The sequence below is a fragment of the Xenopus laevis genome, chromosome 3L (genome assembly GCF_017654675.1).
Source record: "Xenopus laevis strain J_2021 chromosome 3L, Xenopus_laevis_v10.1, whole genome shotgun sequence".
NCBI lineage: Eukaryota > Metazoa > Chordata > Amphibia > Anura > Pipidae > Xenopus > Xenopus laevis.
The window spans coordinates 84,199,808-84,219,919 of record NC_054375.1 but is presented as its reverse complement, the minus strand read 5'-3'; the positions used below and the strand labels follow the sequence as shown (position 1 = coordinate 84,219,919).

General features: G+C 38.2%; 1 protein-coding gene across 3 annotated transcripts in view; it reads right to left on the bottom strand.

Annotated features, from left to right (window-relative positions):
• The window catches only part of ptpn12.L (protein tyrosine phosphatase non-receptor type 12 L homeolog), a 47,716-nt gene extending 30,574 nt beyond the window's left edge, over positions 1-17,142 (bottom strand). The window contains exon 1 of one of the 3 annotated variants that reach the window (XM_018252691.2): positions 16,680-17,142. In XM_018252691.2, coding sequence (XP_018108180.1) covers positions 16,680-16,805 — 126 coding nt within the window. In that variant the 5' untranslated portion in view covers positions 16,806-17,142. The remainder of the gene's footprint in view (positions 1-16,679) is intronic. The other 2 variants (XM_041586531.1, XM_018252690.2) reach the window with 2 other exon arrangements.
• Between the last annotated feature and the right edge of the window lie 2,970 nt (positions 17,143-20,112).

The window sequence follows — 20,112 nt, the reverse complement described above, 5'->3', positions numbered from 1 at the left end:
AGGCCCCTATCATATTCACACACAGTGAGGTCAATTAAATATCATAAGCCAATAAACCTGTTCTTATGTTTTGGGGTGTGGAAGGAAACCAGAGATGAAACCTATGCAGACACAGGGAGAACACACAAACTCCTTGTTGGAACTGAATGGAGTCACCGTGCTGCCCACAAGGTTAAAATCATGATACATTTTCCCTAGTAATGCACAGAATTTAATTCAGAATTTGGTCAAAACAAGATTCATATTCAGCTGAATCCTGTGTGTTCATCAAAACCGACTCCAAACTCTTAAAGGGGAAATCTAGCTTTAAAAGAAAATCCATGTAAATGCATTTATCACATGCATTTATCACATGCTGTAATGTAGAAAACTTTAACAAAAATCCTTCTCACTTCTTGCCTTATAGCTACTTAAGGAAGTCTTTCCACTTCTGCAAGTCTCAGATCCCTTTAAGAGTGCTGCTGACACTTGCTCTCTTGAGAAGCAGAAGGAGCATGCAATCACTACATAATTCTCTTAGGCAGTGCCTGCTTCCGCGCTGAATATAAAAATGTACATTTGTTTCTTCTCCTAACCTTATTGGGTGCATTAGCTTCTTAGGCTATGGTGGAGAGGGATGACAGACTCTTTCCTTCCTTTCAAACCCTCCCTAAAGACCCATCTGTTTAGGGAAGCTTATTAAATGTACCTTAATTAATCAGTCATATTATAAATCAAATTTTTTCTAAAATCTCTATGTCCCAATTGTACCCTAACCCTTTAGTTTGGAAACTACTGTCAGTAGGGCCTTCTAATCCTTTTGTACTCTGTAAACCTTGTTTATTTGCGGTTTGTTCCCTGTTTGATATCTAATGTAAAGCACTGTGTAACTTGTTGGTACTGTATAAATAAATGATGATGATTTATGTAGGTGCGCCACTTTTTGGGAACACATGCCTACCACTCACTTTGATTTAAGATATCGTGGAGTAAAGATATCTGATCAGTTTAGAATATAACAATATTACATCAGGTAAAATCAATCCTAAAGTTTTAATACTAAGAAGCCATAAGTAGTTAGTAGCACAGAACCAAACTTTGTAGCCTATATGTCCCCTTTAAAGGAGAACCAAACTCTAAAATGAATATGGTTAAAAATGCCATATTTTACATACTGAACTTATTGCACCAGCCTAATGCTTCAGCTTCTCAATAGCAGCAATGATACAGACCTTCAAACTTGTCACAGGGGGTCACCATTTTGGAAAGTGTCTGCGATACTCACATGCTCAGTGGGGTCTAAGCAGCTGTTGAGAAGCTAAGCTTAGGGGTTGTTGCAAATTATCAAGCAGAAAGTGTGGTTGGCCTTTAATAAGCTGATGTTAAAGGCTGATTATTAAATTATGCTAGTTGTACTGGTTTCTGTGCTGCCATGTAATGTTAATTATCTGTATTAATTACTAATCAGCCTTATATTGTGACATTTCTATTTCATATGTACTGTATATTGTGAGTGAGTCCCTAAGCTCAGTAAGAGACAGCAGCACAGAGTGAACCAGCAGAAAAGAAGATGGGGAGCTACTGGGGCATCTTTGGAGACACTCATCTTTACTGCTAACGGGTTGTGGTTGCCTTGGGCTGGTACAGAAGCTCAAAACATAATATACAAAATTTCTAGCCTACTTCTTTAGTTAAGCTTTAGTTCTCATTTAAAGCAGGGAGATTTTTTAAAACTCTAAACCGAATGCAGCATTTATTTTTCTTTAGATAGATTTGTCTCTCCTATTTTAGCACGCATACAAAAACAAATTGCCAATTGTGTTAGAATATCAATGTAAACATTATACTAAAATTTAAAGGAACAACCCCTTTTAAACTCAACAGTTATATTTATGGGAGGTTCATAGTGGCAAGGAAAAAAAATAAGGTGTTACATGATGTGACATTAGTGCTGTTCATTCTTCTGCCATTTCTCTCACTGGAGGCCCTTCTCAGAGATAAATGTTCTATGTTGTCTTTTATTGCCTAGGGAAAGTATGTGAAGTGGACCAAATATGTATAAGCTATACCATCTGCTTTTAGCACACTCTGGCTTCCATAACTCAAAACATAGGTGTTAACGTAATCTGCAACACAAAAACCCTTTTTAAAAAAAAAAAACACTACCTCTTATACCCCTGGGTTCACTAAATATCAATTAATTATCTGTAACTCACTAAAAAAAAAAAAAAAAAAAATCAAGTAAGATGGAGGGGGGGGGTCATTCTTATACAGGATGTCTGAACATGGTTTCATTATGGTGTTTGCCACTATAACTGCTTCCCACTCCTTCTCCTGTATTGAGCAGGGGCCTCTTTACCTTTTGTATTGGTAATCTGTTGTACTTTTATATGTCATTTATATGTCCAGTGAAGTGATGTACAGACCTGCCCAACACCCATGTACACCCACACATCCAGTGTATACATTTATTGTACATCTTTGCAGAAGAGGTAAAGAGAGCCATAATATAACAATATTAAAAAGCTTTTTTAATGTTGTTTTACCATTCAGAAAAAAATATCCTTTTGTTTGAAAGCTGTCTTGAACAAGAATGATTCACTAAACAGAAAATTAGGAATTGCAAAGAATGAATATGTGTACCAAAGTATGTAACAGACAGTTAACCAACTGGAAATAGAAAAACAGAAATAGCACAGTGCTGGGAAATAGGCAATGTAGCAGAAAAAGACAACAGAGGTATTTATAACTCAAGGAGGAGAGCAGACTCTCCAATCCAAAAAGAAAAAATGGAAAATCCGTATAAGACAAACATACTACAAAGTCAGAAGCAGCTAAAGCAGTGTGGGAGGAATCGAGAAAACCTGTACACTGTATACAATTTACCACATGGTAATATTATTAGAACCAAACGTGTATATATTTACACCATGTTCCAAAGAACTATACAATAAATTGGTATATAAGTCAAACATATATAATCATGAAAATATGTAAAAACAATGCACATGAACCCTATTTTGAATTTTCACATTTAGAAATGTCCTTAAGGAAATCTGTCATGGATTAACAGGAATGCAGCATTTTGCAACTTTAATGCAAGTGGAAACTTGCCAAGTTGCACAGTGAGAATAGCCTACACATTTGTGTTCTGTACCCCTGTGTGTACTCACACAGACTTTATATGCAAGCAGTTGGAACAAGTACTATTGACTATAGAACACTGGTATGCATGAGGCCTGAAACTGCATACATTGGTCACAATGTTGGTAGCATCTCACTGGATTTAGCCTCAGGAAATGACCAACTGGAGGGAAGTTTAGCTCATTACTTATACAACAAAGGAACATTTTGTAATCTGAGAGAACATCTCCTGTTCTCCCTGGAAAATTTTGCCAAGCAAAACTGCAACAAAGCACCCCTTATACCATAACCCAAAGATTTCAGGCAGGCAGGGAAGGGAAAAGCCACAAGGAATTTCAGCAAGTAAATTTGCTTGGAAAAAAAAAAACGACATGGACTCAAGTTTGAGTGAGCCTGCAAAGCTTGATGGAGATGAGAGGGTTTACTACTAAGGAAAGGCTAATGGAGGAGGATTGTTTTCTCACCTTGCATACATACAATCCATTGCCTTTGACTCTCTGAATTGGTGTGCTAACAGGAACAAGATCAGCCCATCAGCGCACGGGTTTCAACACAGAAATGCTGAAGGGTGCATTTTCACACCATTTAAAAGCTATGAAATGCGATAAAAAGGCTCAGACTGCCACAGATTGAGCATTGTAAACTCTTCTGAGATAGGAAGTGTTGCACATACATTTACAGCTGGTGCAGTTATTCTATTTGTTCCTCTGATCCTCCAGGAGCAACAAGGATTCTAGGAGCAAAGGAGGCACCAGCATTGTGTCACCGTATGTAGCACAGCATGAACTGTTCATCTGTTCTCCTACTTTATTCTACCATCCCTATTCTCTGCCTGCCTTATGCTCCCTGTGTGTGTCATACTCGGCCTGTGTGTGCCATGCTCAGCCTGTGGGAGGTGAACCTGGTGGAAATACTTGTTGGGGTTCCCAAAGTGCTTAATAATGTCCTGGAGAGTGATGAGTGATGTCCCTGCCTTGAGCACCAACCATTTGGATTTTTGGTGTGCTACCACCATTAACGTGGACATAGTCTGAAAAGTTCTTGTGGTAACATGGGTGCGGTTCAAAGTGGATGTGGTTTAAAAAAATAGGGAGTGGTCAACACTAGCTTCCATTATCGGTACCACAGAAGTTGAGCAGCACTGCTGTATAGCATGCGGCAGGAAAGGGGGGATGCAAGTGGGGGCAGCTGTGCACTAAAGGCCACTCTGAAGATTTTTTTTTCAGAGAGGGGGGGGCCACATGCTCCCGTAAATTCACTGTCCTGGACCTTGTAAATAACTTTTTTGCCTATTACCCCTAGTAATGGCCTATAACTGTCAGCCATTAACTGAACATATACATATGCATACAGTGCTACGCAATATGTTAACGCTATATAAATACATGATAATAATAATAGTAGTCAATAAAGGTTGAAAAGATCATGGCATCATTTATAGATACCAATTTAATTTGTTTATTAAAATAAGTAATTATAAAATAAATCATATTTTAGCTAGGGTAGTAGGCTATATTCATGTTTTGGTTTTTTTTCTAGTTTTGACTTTGTCCAGTTTGAGTAGTGTAAGCAAACTCAATTTACTATCCTCAAGGAGTTTGTAAATTCTCCTCCATACAAAGGTTTCCTCTAGGTCAGTGTTCCCAAACCAGTGGCTCGTGAGCAACATGTTGAACTCCAACCCCTTGGATGTTGCTCGCAGTGGCCTCAAAGTAGTTGCTTATTATTGAATTCCAGACTTGGAAACAAGTTTTGGTGGTATAAAAACCATATGTACTGCCAAACAGAGGCTGCCAGTCAACAAAGGGCTACCTAATGGCCAATCACAGAACTTATTTGGCACTGCAGGAACATTATTCATTCTTGAGTTGTTCCTGAGCTCCTTTTATGTCTGAATGTTGCTCACGGGTAAAAAAAGGTTGGAGACCCCTGCTCTAGGTAGTTCAGTTTATTCCTACATTTTTAAAATATACAGGTTAACTGTCTCCCAATAAAATGTTCCATAAGGTTATTTTTTAATTCCAATTTGTGCTCTCAAATTTCATAAAAAAAAGTCTATTAAAAATGACTTTGCAAAAAGAAAGCTTAAGCACTGCAAAACATACACATTTATCACATGCTTACATTTTTAAACATGCCAATACAAGAGAAGGTTTTCATTTGGTATACACATTACGTACCCTGAGGCATTGAATCTTTTGAAGGATTGCTTTAACCTATGTTTTGTAATGAAAGGGCACATTGCGCTTACGGACGCACATGCACACACCTTTCAGACTTCTAAACTCTGCTCCAGGGATGTGCCTGAACATTACAGATTTACCTTGAGATAACATTCTTTTCTTAGCACCAAAAGAGAAAAAAATACATAATTGGTTTCTGAGAGTAAATTCTATACTTTCCCCTTCACAGTGGGGAAAAAAAATTTAAATTGTAAATAAAGGAGTTTTTTTTAGGAACTATAATATTTGAGGTTAACTGTGCTTTTTTCATAAATTCTTTTCATTAAGGACAACATTACTACTAAAAACATATCACTCCAGAATCCATTATTAGCCGGTCTACTGTAAGGGAAGAGAACAGACTGCTAACCACAAGTTATAAGTGCTTGGATATAAAATACAAGGATACAAATCTGTCTCCAAAGATGGCACTGCCATTAATAAAGAAACACAATTACAAATTGGAAGAAGTCAGCCAAGAATGGAACCCGAGAGACAGGCAGAAACAACAAGCACAGTATCAGTCAGGATAAGTTAAACACCAGCTTGGATCTAAATAGATCAGATTTCAGATACAGATATAGCTACACTCTTTATGGATGAGTAATATGGATTTAAAGGCATGTCTTAATATGACTTAATAAAGTTAGTGAGCACCAATATTTCCGCTAAATACCTTACTCCTCTTGTGGATATAAAAAAAAACAGCTGAAGTTCAATGTTTTCAACATAAGGTTAGTTTTAAAAATTACAAAATGGTGCCAACTCCTGCACTATTTCATAGGGTTGTTTTGACCAAATTCAGGTTTTACACTTAGAGTGGATGTGATTGATACCAGTGATAGTGCACTATTATTCAACCCATCCCTCTTGCATATTTTCGTAATGGATATTGAGTAACTATTTCACTGTGTCTTTGCTATCACAAAATATTGTAACACTGCAAACGCAACACAGATTTCCTAAAATGCAACAATTGAGACAACCTGGTAATATTTCAAAAGCAATTTTTATTAACAGATCCCTTTGTCAACTCAGGGCCATTATATGTGGCTAACGTAATGAAGGTGAGGCAACATCCTCTTTCTGTTCTCCTATAGACTGCTTGCGCAGCCAAATATCCAATTCCTACCCATCGGAAGAAACTGAAGCAAACTGTTGTTTGTGGTAAAAGAGCAGATAAAATTTACTGAAGGGGAAATTATATCTAGAGAATTTTTTTTTTAGTTACAATTAACACCAAGAAAACCACTAAGACACCACAGTGATTTTCTTATAAATTTACTGATTTATAAATTTCGATAGTTCTTTTACTTATAGGAAAGGAACACAGGGATTATAATCACAGATGTCTTTTTTCCAGAAAATAATCATTCACTGCTTCATGGTCCTGTAATTCACACCGAGTATAAAAGTATTTTTGATTGTTTCAGTTTTCAAAGAGTGAAATCGTATAAACATCCTGTGTGCCACTGCCTTAATCAAATGTAAAAAACTGGCACATGTGGAATAGATTTTTTAAAGGCTATGTACCATTCAGTATGGCCTGAATGAGCTTTAATAAAAGAATAAAGCACTAGAAATGTTCTTCTCTCCCAAGGAATAAATAACCTAGACTAAGTAATAAAATTAAAATAGTTATGCAATTAAAGGTTTATGTTGTTACGTCAAAATTAAGTATTGGCATCACTTATAAGGTCCAATCTGAAGTGTCAGGTTAACAAGCAAAATTTTCCAGCAGTCAGCAAAGATGGCAAATAAAGCAGAGATTTGGTGTTTAAAGTGCTGTATATAAAGATGGATTTTTTTGTTGTTCAATTCATTAAAAGGAAAGGTTAAAACAAAGTAATCTTTATCAGAACGGTCTATATGAATATACTAGTAAACCCTCAAATTAACGTTAATCAACAAGGGGCACAATGAAAAGCTTAACTAAAAACTACTGTGTTGTTGTATTTTGTTCTCAGTGTCTACTATCAGTACAATCCATCCCTTGTCCTTTGTAGATGCATGAAGCCTCTGAAATTCCGTTCAGTGTTTGAAAGCCTTCACTTTGGGGCAAGAGCAAAATGCTCAAGCCCTACACATGGCTTGCTTTGACTTTCACTTTGGGCAATCATGAACGTAGCACAAGGGTGAACATGTGCATTCTGAAAGAGGGAAATGATGTTGCATTGTTTAAGATGGCAGCAGTAAATATACAAGTGCACAGTGAAACAGCGCACTAATCAGAAATAGTAACTTTTCTCATCAATAAATGCAACAATTTAGGTCGAGGGGACCCTTAACTTATGTGTACCTTTCCTTCTCCTTCAAACTACAAATTTAGGGTCATACGTATTTAGGTGACCATTTAACCTGAAAATATAGGTAGCTTAGATTCCTGAATAATACACAAGCATAAAAATGCCCCTCAGTTCTAGGACCAAGGCACATGGTACTTTGATTGCTACTTGCCCAAGATCATTCCAGAGGTCATGTGTCTCCCATTTATCACTCCAAAAATGTGGCAACAGAAACAGGCTCCAGCAGCCTGCAAAAACCTGCTACACACTTCACTAATAGGAAAAAGGTTTTCAGCACAAGGCCTCAAGCCAGTCTACTTTTTTATAGCACAGGGCATATTGCTTCTTAGAACACTCTGGTTTCAAAATGTAATGTAAAAAGGGAGTTCAAGACTAAGCAAGCACCCTTTTCCTTGCCAGCACAGTTAAAGGAGAAGCAAACCCAAAAGTTAAAAAAAACTCTACCCCACATAAACCCCACTCCTTCCTCCCCCCCAGCCTAAGTGTTACCCCGGCAAATGCCCCTAACTTTTTACTTAGCCCTCATTTCAAATTCAGGCATCAGAGTTCACGGGCAGTTGTTGTGAAACAAAAAAAATTTGCTCCAACATGGGTCGCTTCGCCAGTCTCATTCCGAAGATTACCAAAGAGAAGAAGATGGTGCCGTGAACTCCGCTTGACAGAATCTGCACAGAGGGGTAAGTAAAGACTTAGGGGCATTTGCTGGGGTAGCACTTAGGCTGGGGGAGGTGGTCTATGAAGGGTAGGGGTTAACTTTTGGGTTTTCTTCTCATTAAGGATGTTACAGAGTACCAGTGACGAAGGTTCAATGTCTTCAATGAAAGTTGGCATGTCTGCCTGTTTTCAGTAAATCTGTAGATAAACCAAACTCATGCACCAACGTGCATAGTCTCAGAAAAAAAATGTTATCATGCAGCATTATAGAAATCTGATACTATGAATTGCTTTCAAGTTTTATAACACTGCATGCCACATTTTCTTCCAGATTTTATCATCAAATTTAAAGCAGTCACAGCAACAGCAGCAAAACCGCTGTGAAACTACACTGTCCACAATAGTCAATCAATTCAGGGCCATATAAGCACAGCAGTAGAACCCAGATTTTACATTTGCCAGGGGAAATGTGTCAAAATGGTGCAAATTCTGTAAATAAAAAGAACCCCAGTTTGGCTATGTGAATCCACAAAAACCTAAAATCCTGGGACTTAAAATGAGGGTTCTATTTATTATAACCTAGACTGCAGAGCTCTTGGCAGTGTTAGTTATAAGTTAGTGTTATAAGTAAAGCTGGCCTTTCACTTGTTTGCCAGGTTGCCAGCTAGTCAATGTGGTCCTTGCCCAAAAGGATTTTTAAACCTGTCCGATAAATAGCCAGACACAGACAGACCCGGAGGGCCCCATACACCAACCAATTAGTTGCCAACTCAGTCTGGATTTAGCTTTAAACTATTTAAATCTTTTAGAAGTAGTGGTTCAGTTTAAGTGCTTCAGTTAAGCCTCCTTATCTTTCACTCTCTTTTTTGAGCCACCTACAGGAATTCCAGGCCGCAATGCAGTAAATGTTTATGAGCCATTTAGAGAAATGATATTTGGTCCTGTTTCGTCTTGTGAGACACAGGCACTCTGATCCTGGTAGCATATCTTAAATTCATGCCATAAAGCAAGGGACACACTCTATTCTTATTGATGTCAGTCAGTATCGTATCACTTTTAGTGTTCAGTGCTACAACAGACAAATCACTACAGGGATCTGAGGAGCTGATTTAAATTAAACTATTGTTTTCCTTTTTTTGTGGGGGGTGCAAAAGAGCGACGACTGTCTTTTAGCATGTTCGCACACTAAAGGAATGTGTATTCTGCAGGAAAGCTGAAGGAATTTTTTCTTGCTACCCTCATTGTAATGCCTGGCATTCTAAAGAAATACCCCTGACCAAGAAGATAGGAATGCAGGAAGAAAAGTCTAACTCACTTTTCTCAGCAAAGAAAAGCATATATATATATATATATATATATATATATATATATATATATATATATATATATATATATATATATATATATATATATATATATATATATATATATATATATATAATGTGAAAATGTTATCACGCTAAATGATTTTTTAAGACTTACAGGACTCTGACAATACGGAAAGAAGCCCAAGGCTACTATCCTAAGTCACCAAAAATATTAACCCAAGTACCCAAGAACTCTACACCAGCTAGCTGGTGTAGTCATTAAGATCCTTCCTGATCTGTTTACAACTTTAAAGTGTTTGCCTAATATTTGAATGAATTCCTTGCTTTACACTTGGAAGTGACAACTTAAGGTAGCCATACATGGGTAGATTAAAACTGCCGATATTCGTCCTTTAGACTGATTTGGCAGTTTACCTGCCCTTGTATTGGGGCTTCTGACGGGTCTTCCTGATCGATATCTGGCGAAAAATTGGCCAGATATCGACCAGGCAGGGTTGAAATTCCCTGATATTGAAGACAGCATTGTCTAGTTGATGTGGTCCAAGGACGCTTCGGCACCCATTTCCTTTGTTATAATCAGATTGTTTGGCCCTAGGGATTAACCCGATATCGTCCAGCCATTGGTGAGCATCTCTGGGAAAATCTGCTCATTTGGCGACCTCGCCAAAAAGCGGATCTTATAGTGTATGGCCACCTTAAGACAATTTACTTCTAAGCAAAAGCTTTGCGTGTTGTTACTGTGTTAAAATCATGTTTATATTGATAAATTGTGGACCTGGAACACAAAAATATATTTAATACTAGCTGATGTGCCTGTCATTGTAGGGAAATTTGATGTTAAATCCTTATAAATACAGACTCATTCTTTGAAACCTTATTTGCAATTTATTGGGTTTTGTTGTGTTTTTTCCACAATCACTTTCTTCCTCCTTGATTTAAAAATGGATAACTCTGTCTTTATATCTCAATTCCATTAGTATAAAAGGTATGCAGGGCTGCCTTTACAGAGCACATTTTAAAAACCCCAGATACAGTCTTCATGGTGACCCTCTACAAACGCTTCCAACACCAGCCACTCCCATTGTTAAAAGGTTAATAGTAAGGCTACAGCATCCACTTAATAACTGAGGGATATATGCAGTACAAATGATGTGGTTCAGGTGGGGGAGATGAGGTCAACTTCAAATCAAATCAAGAGTGAGTTTATTGTCATTTCATCCATTTAAGTTTGTACAGTACACAGTGAAACAAAACAACACTCCTCTAGGACCATTGTACTACACAACACAACATAGATGTACCGGATAACAGACAAAAAGTGCAAGTGCAAAAATATGCAAGACAGGTCAGCACAGTGAAGGGACAGGACAAAATGTATATACATGGTCGGAAAATGTAGGCTTTATATGTTCTTTAAAGAGATACTGACACTAGAAATACATTTTTTTTTTTTTTTTTTTTTTTTTTTACATCTATCATAATATTGCCTTTGAAAGTGACCCTCTCAACAGCCTCTATGACTGATTCAAAAACCTGCCACTCCCATTCTTAAAAGGTTAATAGTAAGGCTACAGCATCCACTTAATCACTTTGGATTTTTTTCCTCCTCTAACACACTCTCCCCCCGCCCTTAGTAATTTACTTTGGCTGTTGGCTACTGAACATGCTCAGTTCTTCTCAGCTCAGATTAATAAACACACCCTCCAGTTTAGCAGCCAATGAAGAGACAGCATTGATAGTTCCCATAGAAACTCTGCTCTAGCAGTCTGCTCCTATTTTTTTTCTCCTCACCTCCTCTCCTTAGCTCAGTGTAACCATTTAAGTGCTCACTCCAAGCAGGAATTTTTATCAAAATAGTTTCTGCGTGTGTAAGCCTGCATTCTTGATTGCATGAATGTTACAGAGAATATGTGCTGTTTGCAGATGTAAATGTCACTGATGATGTGTCAGAGGGAAAATGGCAGCCTGGTGAAAACTACTATTAGTTTTAGGAAAATGTGATGGAGCTGGCAAACTGAGGGGTATATGCAGTACAAAATGATGTGGTTCAGGTGGGGGAGATGTGGCCAACTTATATACATGGTCAGAAAATGTAGGCTTTATATGTTCTTTAAAGAGATACTGACACCAGAAATTAAACTCTTTTTTACATCACAATATTGCCTTTGAAAGCAACTTACAACTTTGACATAAAGTATTTGCACAATGCTTTTATATTACCTGTCTGGTGCCCCATGTTCCTGTATGAGGGGGCTGCCATATTTGTGCAGCAGGAGTCTGTTAGTATTAGAATCTCTAACGGACAGTCTGAGATGGGACAGTCAGGTTTAGAAACTTCAGCTAACACTAACTTACAAAAACAAACTTCTCAGCAAAAAACAAAATCAACATAATTTATAGGTGACTTTTAATGTACATTCATATTTTAAAAAGTCCCTTTTTAGTGCAATGCTGAGCTGTGTTACAACAGGAGTAGTATAACTGGCAACAGAATTTGCCTTGAAAGAAACATCCTTGTCCTAAAGCTAAATATATATGCAATTTGAAGTGAAAACAATCCGTATACCTACAAATACATTTAAACATTTCCAGAATCTGTCAGAAAGATATTTGATATAGCCTGCATTCCATTTGGAATTCACAGTGGAATACTTACATAAACAGGAAGTCCTACTGTATAATTATTAAAGTACACAGAAATAAGACAAGTGGTTACAATTAGCTAATAATTAAAATATATATACAGTATATATTTTATTTATATTTGTTGACATGATATGGGAATTTCATCCTGGAATTACAGATTATAATTTTCTGTAGAATCAATTACTTGTGTGACTGCTATAAAATGTAGACTTTGGCCGTTTGCACACTGTAGAATATTTGCAATTTCAGTCATCTACTTGGACTGGATCAAAAGGAATTGGAACAAAAATTCACCCAATTATTTATTTTGACTGTGCAAAACAAAAAAATTGAGTGGATGATTTACCTCACTCATGTTTTATACATCAGATTTTTGTTCTTTTTTGTTTGTCAAACAATCAAAGGTTTTTTTGTGGTGAAATGAAAGTTTTTCTGTGGTGAACTTTTGTTTTTTCAATGCAGAATAATTCTGTTGGAATTTGAATGAACTCACAACTTGAATGGTTTCTAATTTAAGAATAACTTGAATATAAAAAGCTTGAATCAGTGTAGTCGGGGTGAAAAACGTCACCCTTGTCACCCGTGGCAGAGAAGGAGATTTCTTGCAGGTAACAAAGAGCCCAATAATACCTGCCCCATTACATTCATTTGAATCGCTGCATGTAAAAGGAGCTTCGCATCATTTTCTTTGATGTGCAACTAAATTGTAACATGTAGTATGAATACATACTGAATATTTCAAATATCCGAATGAATTTGCTTAAAGTATTTGTTCACCTTCAAACACTATTTTCAGTTCAGTTGGTTTCAGATAGATCACCATTAAGATTTTTTTTCAATTATTCTTCTTCTTATTATTATTTTCTGCTTTATTAGATAAAATATTAGACTGTTTTTCTAATATTGAAGTGTAAAGTTTAATTTTTCTCCTTTTAAAACAGCTCTGTGAAGTGTGGGGGGTAGACACTTTAACTTTTCTAAATGGATACATTTACTTGATACATTTGTTATCTTTGTCCATGCGGAGCAGAATCCCTGAGCTTCATTTAAAACAGCTTTTAGAATTGATACAATAGTTGCTAATATTTCACAGATATTGCTGGGAAATGTGTCAACTAATTGTGTCAACTAATTGTATCAACTAAATGTATCCAATTGTAACAGTTCAGAAAGCTCCTGGATCACTGAGCTGCCAGATTGAAACACCAGACATAGGAACATTAAAGGGGAACTCCGGCTTTCAGTTCAGAGCGTGGGGCAGAAAAGAAAAAGCTTGGCATTGCCAATAATTAATTTCATTGGAAAATACCTGGACCTGCAGGTGTGCTCAGAATTCTGGTAGTTGTCAATAGAAAATGTAATTGTCAGCAGTAGGCATTTGGTAGCAATTTTGTAACCTGCCCATAGAGCACTCAAACAAAACAATTGCTTTGTGCCAATGATGAAGGCAAGCAATATACAAGCATGTTTCACAGTGTTCCACAGCACAGAACTGCATTTATGCCTAATGGTCTATGCCCACAGGGTAGTAACACTTTATCAAAGGTTACATTTTAGAGTTATGTGAGCTTTTATAACTTGCTATTCCCTCTGGGCATGCAAATTATCCTCAGATTATATAGCACACTTAACCTGCTTTATAATAATAATAATAAAAAATAATCAATGTGTAGAAAATATACAAATGTGGCAATACCTTTATAAATCTATATTGAGGAATTTTACTTTTTATGAAATCTAAGCATGAAAGGCCTCGCACATAGGCAATGAGTCAAGAGATAATCATGGCCACTATAATGTTTCATCATACCGTTTCAATGTCCTTACAGACCTGGTAGGATTATTCTACAGCATATAAATGCACTTCCTTTAATACAAACTAGGGATGCACCGAATCCAGGATTCGGTTCAGGATTCGGCCTTTTTCAGCAGGATTTGGATTCAGCAGAATCCTTCTGCCTGGCCGAATCCGAATCCTAATTTGCATATGCAAATTAGGGGTGGGAGGGAAATTGCATTACTTTTGTCACAAAACAAGGAAGTAAAAAATATTTTCCCCTTCCGACCCCTAATTTGCATATGCAAATTAGGGTTTCCGATTTGGTTCGGTATTCTGCCGAATCTTTCGCGAAGGATTCGGGGGTTCGGCCGAATTCAAAATAGTGGATTCGGTGCATCCCTAATACAAACAATGTAGTCACAAGCTAATTCTGAATTTCAGTATTTTAGCCACAACATATAAACTGTGCACTATTATATGTGTTTGCAATAAACACATATAATATTAGCAGAAAGCAGGAAGAAGTCACACGCGTCTTTACATTGGGACAGATGTACTAACATTGGGAGAAACCAGTTCGACTTCTTTTACTTTTTTTCTGGTCCCTAGGGGAAAAATATTTGCTTCCTTTATTCACTTTTTTCTTGCCAGAGGGAAAATAGTTTGGTTGCCTGCTATGTACCATTATTAGCATGTATTTTTTTTTCATGCAAAAAAAACTTTCTCCTGAGGACATTCAGTGTAAGAAATGTTCATGTGCAGCAAAAAGGTTTTCAATGACTTTTCAAATGGAAAAACTGCAAGTTAAGTAAAATGCACAAAAATACAGCATTCAATGTAAAATAAAAACTGTCGACATTTTTAAAAAGACAGGGACAAGAAAATAGCATGAATTTTATATGAGTTTGAAAAATCTGCCCCTCAGTACTATATTTAAGCACTGTTTAGAGAGACATTATAGGTAATAGGTACAAAGGTACATATCCTCTTAGTGATACAATTTTATGGACTTCTCTTAGCCATATAGATTGGGAGTGCTAATTTCTGGCACAAGCCAAAATGGCAAATTGCTTTCTATTAAATTAAAAGCATTGTTTCATTTCCATGACCCTGGAATTCTTAAATGCCCAAGAGGCCTGTTCAGCATCTGTTTATCTGTAACTTCCATTTTTGCTAACTTGCAAGCATTGTTCATTTTTTTTCTATCTGAATGAGATCCCATGAGATAAAGAGAAAAAACACCAGATAATGGACACAATGTTACATTACAGTTGCTCCAATGTCGATCTCAGATGTTAAATAAAATACGTTCCATATGTAATTAGTGAGGGCTTTATGTGAATAGCCTCTTATGAGCTGTGACTATGCACTGTTCATGAGCATGGGGACAAGGAGAATCTGACACAATAAAAGAACAGCCTAAATCTGGGGGTGGGGCAAATTATCTGACACAAGTCTACAAGATCATTTAAATAAGAGAAGCACATCTTATAAGTTCATGAAAATATTGAAGGGACACAAAACCCAGAGCATTTTACAATGGCATGGCAGAATGTCTAGGAAATTAGTAGAAGTTGTTTCCCATAGATTAAAAAAGATAAACAGCAAGCAGAATGCTCAGCCAGATAAAGAAGAAGAGCTGCTTAATGGAATATAGGTGTTCCCAGCTGTTAGTATATATATGTGTGACATTCTAAAAAAGCTCTATATGAATAATAATGCTAGTCATATTTCGTTGCAGGCTATCGATACTTATGAAAGCATAATAGAAGGGTGGGACATTTAACTGCAGCAATGCCAGAGAGCGAGCAGGCGAGTAATTAAAATCAAGGAAGGGAGTGCTGTATTTATAATCTGCATGAAAATGGCTAATTCAAATACAACTAAAGTCTAGATTGAGCAAAAACAATCTACATATGTGTGCAGGAAACCGTGATGAAATCCTCCCACCACATAAGGCTGCGAGCCATAATCCATGAAGTGATCAGGAAGGAAGGAGGGGGGAGAAGAGGGAGGTAAAAAGGAAAAGACAAGGAGACCGGCTCTGAAATAACTGAACATGGGTGGAAGGAGGATGATCAGGAAGGGTTCCAAAGAACACAGCTAAAAAGAAAATGACAGAAAAAAAAGGTGTGATTGGATGATGAGCTTTCCTAACAAAGGGACAGATGCATATACACAGCTTGCTAACACTTCCATGCACATTAGGGTTCCCATACTGTACATACAAAGAATGAACAAAGTACATTATATGACATTGCACCTCCAGTCTATGACAGAACATGTGATGTCACTTCCACAGAATGTTCCATAGTCATACATTTATATAAACGTTAGCAAGTGTGCCAATGAAGAGAAAAAAACACACAACAAGGGGAGATGGCCTCTGGCACTCCAGCTGCTGCAGAACTACAACTCTTACACCCCCTTGCTGACAGTTGTAGTTCTGAAAGCACAGGAGTAGCCAAGTCACTTAAAATAGTGTCCCTTTTGCTTTGTGCAAGTGCATGGAGCAAACCACTTGAGTGACTGCTATGAGGAGGGTAAGAGAGCATTTGCACACACCGAGTCCTGACACTGATGCAGCGTGACACTCCTGTGCCCAGCCCAATTCACTCACCATAAAATCGCACGCAAAGTTATCCTCTCCGTTCTGATCTTTCATATCCATTTCCTGCACCCTCTGGATAAAAGACTTTAGGATCGCTACTTGATCCATCCTGGAATATTGCGGCTCTTCTGACATCTCGACAATTTGAGAGCAACCAAAGACCGGGTACCTTCACCAAAATAGCCCGCACGATGGAAACCCTGCCACCCTGCTCTCGCTTAGGGTGGGGGAGACGGTGTGTGCCTCAGCCCCTAGCCATGAGGAAATAATGTCCTCTCATCCCATTCAGTGAAAAGGCTTCCTTTAATTCCCCTAACGAGCGGCACACACCTCCCAGCCTTGCATCAAGACACGCACTGAAAAGGACCGGAACTCACAGCATTAGGCACCCCTCCTCACACAGCTTCCCATTGGCCGCGCCCCATCCCCTAGCAAACCTTCATTGGTTCACTGAACATGCACGGAGAGGGCGTGCCAAACCCAGCCTAGTATGCCCGTCATTAGCTCAATAGGTGGTTGATCGATCGGCCATCTTAGGGCGGAGGAGGGGAGGGACTAAAAGGGCGAGGCTTTATTCACAGGCAGCCAATCGAACTTGAAATGGAAGGCATAGTACCGTAAACGAGGGCTGAAACGCAAAGAAAAGCGTCTACTGCATGGGATTGTCTCTTTATATCTGGCTGAGGGAAACAGTTCATTGAGAAATGTATAAGAGCAAAATAGTTTTCAATAAACCGGTTATGAACGCTGAAAAAGTCTCAGATAAATGATTTAAGACAGAGAAGAGTACGTGCTGGAACAATTACTGAAGCAGGAAGGAACTGGCGTTTAGTTTGCCGCTAAAGCAATTTCTTGTAGTCTTTTAAAGGTGTTGACTATGATGATGACCCATACCTCCCAACTGTCCCGTTTTTAGAGGGACAGTCCCTCTTTTGACAGCTCAACCTGCAGTCTCTCATTTGTACTGAAAAATCAAGTTTTTCTCTGCACTGAACAGCTAGAAAAAGAAACAAAGTTTCTAACTTACTTGGCTTTTGTCAGAAAGCCCAGAACAGCAAGAGTAGAAGATAAGAAACGTTTGTAACAATTTCTAAAATAAGTAATTGTAACAATATAAGATAACAGGTCCCTTGGAAGAAGTTAGACTCACAGCTTAAAGGGCAATTCACCTTCATTAGCAAAACTGTAATAACTGGAAAAAAAAAACACATAAATATGTTCAAACTTTCGCAACCTGCCAAATTTTGTAAAATGAACATGATAATTGGGTGGTGTGGCCACAAAAATGGGCGTGGTCAAAAAAAATTGCCACACTTAGCCAGACAACTTTTTGGTCACTATTTTTAGTTCCATAATGTTGGAAGGTATGATATTCTGACACAATTTTCAAATTATTTTTGAAATACGGCCCAACTGTCTCGTTTTCTTTGCCTGGCAGTCCCAATTTTTACAGCTTAGCCCGCAGTAATTTCCCAATTTCTAGTTGATCCCCTGAACTGAACAGCCAGAATAAGATACAAAGTTGCTGAGACTTCTGGCAGAGAGCCCAGAATACTCAACATTTAAGATAAGCAAAGATACAATTGTAACTATTTATGATAAGCAGGTCTCTTCAGGAAACTGTAAACCGTAAAGCGATACTGTCATGGGAAAAATGTTTTTTCAGTTAATAGTGCTGCTCCAGCAGACTTCTGCACTGAAATCTGTTTTTTCAAAAGAGCAAACTGATTTTTTTTATGATATGGGGGCTAGACATATTGTCAGTTTCCCAGATGCCCCCAGTCATGGGACTTGTATGTGCTCTGAAAAACTTCAGTCACTCTTTACTGCTGCACTGCAAGTTGGAGTCAGTGGAATACCAAGGGCCCACCAGAGAACCTGATATGAAGGTCCCACCAATCACTGGTGACCCTATACATTTTGTTCTTGCTGAGTAGGCCCATGATGGAGAAGTTAATTGTCAAAATTTGAATGCTTCATATAGCCTAGTACAGTTTTGAAAGCAATTTGCCTTCTAGACTAGATCATTTCACTGAGGCCTATGGTAAACATACACACATACCTGGGATCGGAGTGCTGGAGCGGCAGGGGGGGCGGAGGGGGGCCCAGGGCCAGTGGTATGCTATGTGGGCAGCTGGGTTTTGTTTGTTAGCTTTTGTTCCCTTTGCTACTACACGCTGTGTGAGGAATACAGGCAAATGCAATGGATAAACATTTACAGCAGAGTATTGCTCTCACAGACTGGCAACCAGGTAGAAAGCAAAAAACAGGCAAAACCTGTTTACATCCCAGGAATATTATTATTATTATTATTATTAACATGTATTTATATAGTGCCAACATATTGCGTTGCACTGTAAAGTAAATGTGATTATACAACTAAATCACATGAATTATATACATAGAACAAATGGAGGGATAGGGCATTAGCTCCCACATTAAAAAGTGCAATTTTTTTATTGAGACACCTATCCTGCCAGTCCCCTACAATTAACCTCTCTAAATTCTCCTAATTATCCGGGGCACTAAATGGGAATTCTGCCTTTTCCCTGACCACATTTGAAGTCCTGTCCCCTCCTCCTGCCTGCTCCTGGGCCTTCACATAATTTAGTAGTCCTCCTGCCAGACAATTTGCAGAAGCAAAACAAATGCTTCAGAATGTACGCTCATCTATATAGAAGCACAATGTGCACTGTCCTGAGTCAATTCAGTCATCAGAGTGCTGCTTAGATCTTTAGAGTAGTGCGCATTTTTTCTGCAAGCTTTGTTAAACTATTACAATAACAGTTACGTTGGGGGCCCACCAAGATCGGGGCCCTGTTTTTTTCCCTGGCAGGCCAGTACGACCCTGGTTGGAGTGATATCCCCCCTCTTCCCCCCCTCCAAGCAGCCTAACAACAGAACAATGGGAAGGTAACCAGAGAACAGCTCCCTGGTAGATATAAGAACAGCACTAAATAGTAAAACTCCATGTCCCACTGCGACTCCTTCAGTTACATTGAGTAGGAGAAACAATAGCCTGTCAGAAAGCAGTTCCATAGTGCAGCACTGGCTCTTTCTGAAAGCACATGCAGGGGTGCTTCGCCAATGAGGCAAGTTGAGGCTGTCGCCTCAGGCGGCAGCGCCCCACTAGGTACCAGGGGCAGCAAAAACGCTGCTCCTGGTACTTTAAGAGCGAATTTCCTTAAAGGGGTTGTTCACCTTCCAACCACTTTTTACAGTTCAGTTTTCAGATTGTTCCCCATAAATAAAGACTTTTTTCAATTATTATTATTATTAACATGTATTTATATAGCGCCAACATATTGCGTATCGCTGTAAAGTAAATGTGATTATACAACTAAATCACATGAAATTATATACATAGAACATATGGGTGAAAAATGTGGTACTGTATGTGGTGTTGTGTTTGGTAGTTGAGCAGAGTGAGGGTAGGCTTCTC